This window comes from Jaculus jaculus, chromosome X (assembly GCF_020740685.1).
Source record: "Jaculus jaculus isolate mJacJac1 chromosome X, mJacJac1.mat.Y.cur, whole genome shotgun sequence".
NCBI classification, from domain to species: Eukaryota; Metazoa; Chordata; class Mammalia; order Rodentia; family Dipodidae; genus Jaculus; species Jaculus jaculus.
The window spans coordinates 101,954,444-101,963,509 of NC_059125.1; the positions used below are offsets into that span (position 1 = coordinate 101,954,444).

General features: G+C 38.8%; 1 protein-coding gene across 2 annotated transcripts; it reads right to left on the reverse strand.

Moving 5' to 3' along the window:
- Positions 1-203: 203 nt before the first annotated feature.
- Positions 204-8,257, reverse strand: Psmd10 (proteasome 26S subunit, non-ATPase 10). Of its 2 annotated transcripts, none has more exons than XM_045140500.1 (5): positions 8,045-8,257; positions 4,431-4,529; positions 2,986-3,132; positions 2,737-2,903; positions 204-1,660 (listed from the first exon to the last, which is right to left on the reverse strand). In XM_045140500.1, exons 1-5 carry the CDS (start codon positions 8,156-8,158, stop codon positions 1,507-1,509), a joined length of 681 nt encoding a protein of 226 aa, XP_044996435.1. In that variant the 5' UTR covers positions 8,159-8,257; the 3' UTR covers positions 204-1,506. The 2 variants fall into 2 exon arrangements, with proteins under 2 accessions (XP_044996435.1, XP_004659202.1); XM_004659145.2 differs by having other exon boundaries at positions 1,525-1,660; positions 2,816-2,903; positions 8,045-8,256.
- Between the last annotated feature and the right edge of the window lie 809 nt (positions 8,258-9,066).

Below are 9,066 nucleotides of genomic sequence, written 5' to 3' on the forward strand. Positions count from 1 at the left end.
GGTTTCTTACAGGCAATAATTTGACTAATGTCTGGGACCATCAATATCCTTAGTTTATAGAAACTAATGATTTAAATATTATTAACGAGTCCCTTAATTTAAAATGCTGAGCTTATCCATTACCTGAGGCTTTGTTCCATCTGTACTGCTTGAAGAACTCTGAGGAATTCAAAATTAGTTTTCTTTTACAACCAGAAAGTCTATTACCACAAGACAAGAAACTCAAATTTTATTAAGGCCTTTAGCTCTAAAAAACCCTGAGAGAATTTCACTCTCTGATCATACAAAAAACACTAGAAATAAATTATTTCCTGTCATCAATTTTATCATCAGCATTTAACAAATCTTTGTTTCATAAACAGATTCTTTCCTGACTCATGTTTATAAAGATTAGCTCTCAAAATATTCAAAGGTTTTGTGTATCAACAATGTAGTCCATGCTTACAAAATTCATTTTAGTTACTGGTCATTAAGTCTTTGATCCAAAATAAATGCAAATTTGCAGACCATTTACTTCAAGCAATATTTGCAGCAGAAAATTCAAATTAAGAAATAATTTGAAGAGTAACTTCGACTACATTTGCTGACTAAAAATCATTAAAATGTTTCCCTAAATTGAGATCAAGTTTGCACTTATTAATTTCCTTTCACTCTACATTTAGTTGGCAATTCAAAAGATTACTATTTTCAAAGCTTTCAGTTGTAGTTCAAGCTCTACTAGTTTTATTGGCTTCAGAGCTATTACAAATTGGAAGATATGTATGTGCTCGGGATTCTAAAGCTTACGTGAATGTCTAATTGACTTGGAAGAAAAGTTCATATATTCTACATTTTATTTTTAGTTTTTCAAATACAAATCAAAATATACTTTTGTTACATATCACTTTAACAAGCCTGACACTCTTTATTACAAGGTGAATCAATATAGACACTTTCGATATTTCTTTTTCAAAAATGATACATCTTGTTTTCAGCCAAAAAGGTACATGGGTACACAGGCTATTGTTCTTCATTATATTAAGAGTATACCCTCCAACTCAAAATTTGGTCCACTAAAATATATAATTTCTTCCTGTAACAAAAATAAATTAACATCATAGTTGAAAAAAAAATATTTAGCATAGGCCTCTGAGTGAGCTTGAAATATAAGGTAGGCTTTGTTTCAACTGTATGAAGGAATCCAGAATCTACCCAGAGCCTTGTGACAGAACAACCATTGCTTGTTCTGATCCAGAAGGGCAGAAGGTACTTTAGACTCACAACAACCACAGGATCACTTACTCAAAATTAACTATATGATAACCGTAGAACAATCTCTCTAGTTACTCAATGATTGGAAAGGGAGTTAGAAGTTTAGAACAAGTATTGCAGGAACAATACAAACGTGTTTGTAACATTTTGAAGATTAAAGAACATGTCATCCTTTATACACGATGTCTTATGCACGAGTACATTAGTTTCAGGACACGGGGACAACAAAACATACAAAGAACAAACTCTAACTGTTTAGTCTTCCACCATTCTCTTGAGTATTAAACCCAGGCCACCTTTAGCCACTTGCAGGGGTGTCTTTTCTTCTTTATTCTCAATGTAAATACTTGCTCCATGGGACACCAGCAGTTTTGCTTCTTCTACTCTCTCCTCGTCACAGGCTAAGTGTCTGAAATTGGAACATAAAGACCAGTTAATCATTTCCAGTTCTATGTAATATCAAGGTTTCCTGCTAGGTAGTTCTAATCTGCAAGTCATTGGACAGCAGCAATAATGAAACTTGAGGGGATATTTATGGGGTTTGACTACACAGTAACTGAAAATGTGTGTTATTTGAAAAATTATGAACAAGATGAAAAGACAAACTTGGAAAAACCTTCAACCAAATATGGTATGAAGTTATTATTTTTACTATGTCAAGGCAAGAACACTTAAAAGCTGTAAAAACAAACTCTCCATTAAGAAACAGAAAGGCAAAAACATTTTAGTTTAAAAAAGAAAGATTTGACCAAAGGCATTAATAAAGTTTCAAAATCAATATTAAAAGTGTATGTAACCATGAAATATCACTTTTCATGTAACAAAACATAACTTAGTGTTGATGGAGAGGTAACAGGCACTATAGATGCTGTTGGGAGGGTACAATGATACAACTCCTCTGGAAGCAATTTGGTATAATATAGCAGTAGTCATGAAATGCTTGAAATGTATATATTTGTTGATTCAGCAATTCAAATTCTAGGAGTCTATACTAAGGCACTAATCAGCAACAGGGCAAAACATTTTTATATAAAACTTATTAATGTAGAGTTATTTAAAATAGAAGAAAGCTCAAAATTATTTAAAGCAAACAGGGATGATTTAATTATGGCACATCCATTAACTAGAATTGTATAAGGCCATTATAAAATATTTTAAAGGTACTTCAAGGCATTAGATATTCACAATATGCTATGAGAGTAAAATATATAAAATTACGTGTTTAGTATGATCTCAATTTTGGCAATATATGTAAAAACATACACAATGGCTAATAAGAAAATACACAAAAATGTTACCACTAGCTATTTCTGAATAGCAAAATGATAGGTAATTTTTATTTTTGCCTTTATGCTTTCAAATATTTTTGCCCATAACATGTATTGCATTTAGAAGCAGAATAAAAAAAAAAGGAATGACATATAGGAACTACTGCAAGAAGGTTAATATCAGGCAGAATACAAATGACTGCTACTTGTCACTTACAGAGGAGTGTTACCCTCAGTGTCTTGGATGTTTGTGGATGCTTTGTAGTACAGAAGGATATGAATCATCTTCAAGTTACCCTTGGCTGCTGCCCGGTGCATTCCTGTAGCCTCATAATGGTCCTTCGCATCTGGATTAGCCCCACCTTCTAGTAACATGACAGCAATCTGAAAAGAAAAAATTCAGAGATTTATCTGTGTTTATGTCCAAAAACTAAACAGAAAAGCTCAGGGAAGGAACCATACATACCTCATGTCTGTTTTTTGAAGCTGCATAATGGAGTGGAGTGCAGCCATTTTGATTGACAGCATTTACTTGTGCACCTTTGCCCAGAAGGGCTTTTACAATTTCATCCCGGCCAGCAGAAGCAGCAATATGAAGAGGAGACCAACCTGCCTGTATAAAAGGAGGGTTGTATAAAAGATAGGGAGAAAATACATTAATCCAAGTTTTATCCAGAATTATGTATGAACAATTTAGCAAATTTTTTTTTCTAATTTTTGTTTTTCAAGGTAGGGTCTTGTTCTAGCCCAGGCTGACCTGGAATTCACTATATAGTCTCAGGGTGGCCTCAAACTCATGGCAGTCCTCCCAGCTCTGCCTCCCAAGTGCTGTGATTAAAGGCACGTGCCACCATGCCCGGCCTATTTATTTATTTTTTGAGAGACACAGAGAGAGAATGGAAATGTCAGGGCCCTCTAGCCACTGCAACCAAACTCCAGACACATGCACCACCTTGTGCATATGGCTTTATGTGGGTAATGGGGAATCTAACCTGCATCCTTTGGCTTTGCAGCAAGTGTCTTACCCACTAAGCTATCTTTCCAGCCCTACAAAATTCTTTTTTCCCCTTCGTTATATATTGTGGAAAATTTAGAAACTAGAATCTATGCATACAAAAGAATAAACAAGCCATAATCCTATAACACACTCATAATGTTACATCAATCTAAATGTAATAGGTTTTCTCCCATATTTGTTAAAATAAATAATAGGATCAGAGGGTATAAAATTCTGTGCACTGGACTCTCTACAGTCTCTAATATTATTATAAGAATTATTTTAAATCATTTATGGCTTTATTCCTTGCATATTAATTGATCAAATATATGCACCTTACTCTATTCAATCATTCTCCCATGAAATTGATTTTATTTCCTATTATAACTTCAGTAAGCAGCTCTGAAAATTAATCTTTGCCTACAAAATAGTTTCCATTTTTTTCACAAGTCAATATAACAATATAATAAATACCATTATAAAAAAATCTCCAACAAAAATATACCATGGCATCTGGGTGTGGTGGCACATACCTTTAATCCCAGCACTCGGGAGGCAGAGGTAGGAGGATCGCTGTGAGTTCGAGGGCACCCTGAGACAACATAGTGAATTCCAGGTCAGCCTGGGCTAGAGTAAGATCCTACCTTGAACAGTCTCCCCCCAAAAAAAGATCTTACATGTTTTTAAAGTACACAGTCATAAACCCTGATCTGAATTTTTACGCTGAATCACATAGTATAATAAGCATTCTAAATATTACAATCAATAGCTAATCCTTAATCACCAGGGCTATGCTGTAACTTTCTACTTATAAAGTTTATAATTTTGTTTATGAGCTTCATACTCACGCTTCATTACATACCAGGCTGGAGTTGAAAGATAACTTGGAGTTTATCATTTTGCCTAGTACTTACATCATCTTTATCATTCACTGGCACTCCAAGTTGCAGCAAGAATTCAACAATTTCTGTATGTCCAGCGGAGCATGCCCAGTGCAATGCAGTTCTGCTATCCTACATGGGAAACAAAGCTATCAACATTTGAGAAGTAAATAGAAGACAAAAAAAGCAGAAAAAAAAACAATATTGGTGCTAGCAAACCTGTAACTTGGACACAGAAATGGAGAACACTGGATCCTCAGGTAGGTAATCTTAAATTGTATTACTTAACAGTATGAGATGCCAAGGTTTTAGTAACATGGGGGGAATAATATTGAAGGACGTAATAATTTTGGGCAGAAGTCAGTGATGAAAGCACTGCTTCCAATACACAGGCAGAAATGGCTGTTTACTATTACTTATGTATGCCTATATGAGGCACTGTAGTAGTTTTCTATACGTCATCTCATTTAACCCCTACCATACAATATGGGTCCTATTATCCACATTTTATAGATAAGGAAACTATACTACTTCATATAAGCAACTTCTGCAAGGCCTCACAATTTATCTAAGCATAGTGTAACTAAACTTATTTATTTTATTTTATTTATTTGAGTGAAGGGGGGAGTAAAATAGGGAGAGAAAGAGAGAAAGGATGCACCAGGGCCTTCAGCCATGGCAAACGAACTCCAGATATATGTACCACCTTGCGCATCTTGCTTATGTGGGTCCTGGGGAATCAAACCTGGGTCCTTTGGCTTTGTAGGCAAGCACTTTGACTGCTAAGCCATCTCTCCGACCAATAACTGCCTTTTAAAAATAACAGAGTAGTCATGTTTTTCATGAGATTCTTTGTTTATATTGATTGGTATATTTCTTAGTCATCCCTGTTTAATACAAAATAATTGAATGATTGATTACTGTGCTGGATAAATGAAAAGTCCGAGGGGCAGAAAAGACAGCTGTGGGACAAATTCCATAATTTAACACTCTTAAAAACCACAGATATCCAGGCATACTGGCACACATCTTCAATCCCAGCACTCGAGAGCCAGAGGTAGGAGGATTGCCATGAGTTTGAGGCCACCCTGAGACTAAATAGCAAATTCCAGGTCAGCCTGGGCTAGGGTGAGACCCTACCTCAAAAAGAACAAAACAAACATAGGCTGGAGAGATGGCTTAGCAGTTAAGGCGCATGCTTGCAAAGCCAAAGGACCCAGGTTCAATTCCCCAGGACCCATGGAAGCTACATGCATGAGCACATGCATCTGGAGTTCATTTGCTGTGGCTAGAGCCCTGGCACATTCATTTTATCTCTCTGCCTCTTTCTCTATGTCAAATAAATAAAAATATTTAAAACAAACAAACAAACCAAAAGAAGTAAATCCAGAAAATAACAAGAGGGCAAGGTAGGGCACAAGCCAGAAGGGGCAGACTATCCCCTCCCCTACTGCTTTCTCAAACCAGAAATGCTGCATAATTCGGGCTTTTGTAGGTGGGGAGTTTCAGGACTGTCCAGTTACATGCTGAGGGCAGACATGTGGTTAACGCTACATAGGTCCATCCATCCCCCATGGTTGAACCAATTTTAGGGACCCTACAGTGCAAGGGCTTGGAACAGTCCCTCTGACATGGTTAGTCATTTTAGTTCAGTGATGAGATGAGTGTGCATTATCACTAGGAGGCTGGGGCACAACATGGGGGCCCCAGACTCCCACTACTTCACACACCTGTGCAGTCAGGGCCTAGCTTAGTTGGGAAGAAATGCCTTGGGAAATTGGAAGAGACTGAAGTAGGTAAGACACCACCTAGGACTTCTGTCTCTGGTTGGGGAAGGAGCCAGCTGGAAGACTTAAGTTACCAGACTGCCTTTCTTATGGAAATTTCAAAAACAAAAAATAATGGGAATATGATAGAGACCCATGAACCTATCACCTAGATTTAACAATACATATTTTTGCAGTATTTGCTTCATTGTTTTCCTTGTTGAGGTTTTCAGAAACAGATCCGAAATATCACGAGTGTTCCCTCCAAAGTAATTCAACAACTAAAAAATAAGAGTACTTTTTTTTAATGCAACAAGGCCAGTATTAGTTCTATTAAATTAACTCTTTGGCAGAGCTGGTAGTGGGTAGTGTCTTCCTTCCAGGACTTGAGAGGCTAGTATAGGAGGATCTTGAGTTGGTGGCCAGCCTGGATAACATACAGAGATCCTGTCTTACAAAAGAAAATAAAGCAACGAATAAGGACAATAACATAATTAACATCAACTCCTTTAAACTAAGACACTGTACTCATATTTCCTAAATTGTCATCTACTTTGTCAGTGTAAATCAGGATTCAATCAAGGTCTATAAATGGCACTTGGTTGTTGTACTTTTTAAAAAAAATATATTTATTTATTTATTTGAGAGAGAAGTAAAGAGGGAGAGAATGGGCACACCAGGGCCATCAGCCCCTGCAAGCGAACTCCACCCCCTTGTGCATCTGGCTTACATGGGTCCTGGAGAACTGAACCAGGATCCTTTGGCTTTGCTGACAAAGGCCTCAACTGCTAAACCATCTCTCCAGCCCCTGGTTTTGTACTTTTTAAGTTTTTAAATCCTCAATAGCTCTTCATTTTTATGGCATTGACTTGAAGAATTGGTAAATTTTCAATGGATTAAGTCTTAATGAAAGTCATCATATTAAATTTAAATCTTTATATATTACCAGACCACAATCAAGCTAAGCTAAGTAAATGTAGGGACATTCTCAGCTTGAGTAATAAAGGAAAATTCCAAACAGAGAAAACAGTCTCCACATTTTGAATTACCTTCCAAAAGACACAAAATGGAAATTTTGGAGAATGGGGAACTGTCTTATTAGTGCTAAGTACAGTACCTATCAAACTGAAGGCAATCCATATATACTTGTTGGGTAAGTGAGGGCACTGTGAATCTTTCTAGAAAATTATGGTTAAATCATAAGAGTTCTTTGAGTAAAACAGAAACACTTCCTAATGCCCATGTACTTTTTGTTCTCTGTTCATTCACCATGGAAATTCCACTCCTTCATGGTCTAAATAACTCTCCTTCTTTATAAAGTCTTTTCCAGCTACCACAGTATTTGTATCATGTTCTCCCCTTACATGTTCTGAAGTATGTAAACTACTCTCTCAGGTATTTCCACTACGTAAGTGGACAATATGAGATCTTATAATGTCTGCTCCTTCTGCTGGACCACATTCCCAGCTCTTTCAGAACTGGCACAGAAGTGTTCGGTTACACGTGTTTCCGTGAATATGATAGCTAGTAAAGGTAAAAAAAAAAAAAAAAAATCCATTTAGAAAGCTTCCCTCCACATGAATCTCTCTCTTTCTCAAAACCTGGGCACTTCTGAGAGATACGTTAGATGTTATAGTACTGTTCAAAATTAAAGAAGCTCACAGCTGGGCCAGAAAAGAAAAGAGAGGGGAAGGTGGGAGAGAAGGGAAGGAGAGAGAGATCTGCGGGGCTAGCTGAGGCAATCGGGTGAGGTGGAGATATGGATGGGGAGGGGGTGCATCGGCCTTTCACAGAAGTGGCCTAGGCTCGAGCCAGGCCTGGGAAGACACACAGGGTTTCTCTGACGCCACGAACGACGGACAGGCCGTACGACTGCTTTACCTGGTCAGTTCTGGTAGCCTGGGATTTATCGGCCAGGATGCGCTCCTTCAACTCCTCTAATTTCCCGCTGTAGGCCAGGTTGCAGACCATTAGGTTAGACACACACCCCTCCATTTCGCTTTCCGTGGACTCAAGCACCAACCGCCTCACAACACCAGCTCCCGCTGCCAGTAAAAATAGCTAGAGCTCCGCCAATCACCGACCGTCCTGCTTCCGGTGCTTCTTTTTCTCATAGCTCGACGCTTCTGGGAGTTGCAGTTTGAAGACAGTTCCGGACGGGGTGGAGCCTTTGCTGGTTACACAGACTCGGTCCCTAGCAGCGCAGAACTACAAGTCCCAGGGTTCCTTGAGAACGCCTTAATCAAGTTGCCGGTGGAATTGGCCCAGGATGACAGCTGGAGAATGGAGTCAGGTACGGGGAGCGGCTTCTGGAGGAACTGTGGGGAAGAGCTAGGGAGGGTGGTTGTTTTGGGGCGTTTAGTGGGCCACACGAAATGGGTGATGGGGCAGGGCAAGAGATTCTGGAAGTCTAAAAGGTTTGTGCCTCGGGGCCCTGACCTGCACTAGCAGGCGGAAGGGACAAGAGTTGTAGCTGAGCACCACTTCCAGAGCTCGAACCACTGACTGTGGCTACCCTCCCCCTCCCTGCCACCGCCCAGGGAATGGAAAGAAGTACTTCCCCTGACATCTCGGCAGAGTGGCATCAAAGCTGGGTTCGGCCAAAGCCGTGATAGCATGTGACACCATACTAAGGTGATGTGCCAGAGTGATGCCAAAGACAGGGTGTGATGCCTTTGGAGCCACTTGATATCTAAGAGACCTCAGTGAGTCTAGTCTGTTGACATCACCACTTAATGAGGGTCATCTTAAGGATACCGGGGGAGTGGTGTTGACATTAATATCATGATAATGACGGTGGCATCGAAGCCTTGCTAGAACTGTTAAGCTGATAGTGTTTCTTTTTATAAAAATCTCAAATAGTTCTGTAGTACAAGAGATGCAAGGGTTCTCCTTTACAGGAC

Coding starts and splice junctions, on each gene's coding strand:
- Psmd10 (XM_045140500.1), bottom strand. CDS start 8,158: ATGGAGGGGTGTGTGTCTAACCTAATGGTCTGCAACCTGGCCTACAGC. Junction 3,133..4,430: donor CAGTGAATGATAAAGATGAT/GTAAGTACTAGG, acceptor CCTTTTATACAG/GCAGGTTGGTCTCCTCTTCA. Junction 1,661..2,736: donor ACTGAGGGTAACACTCCTCT/GTAAGTGACAAG, acceptor TTCCAATTTCAG/ACACTTAGCCTGTGACGAGG.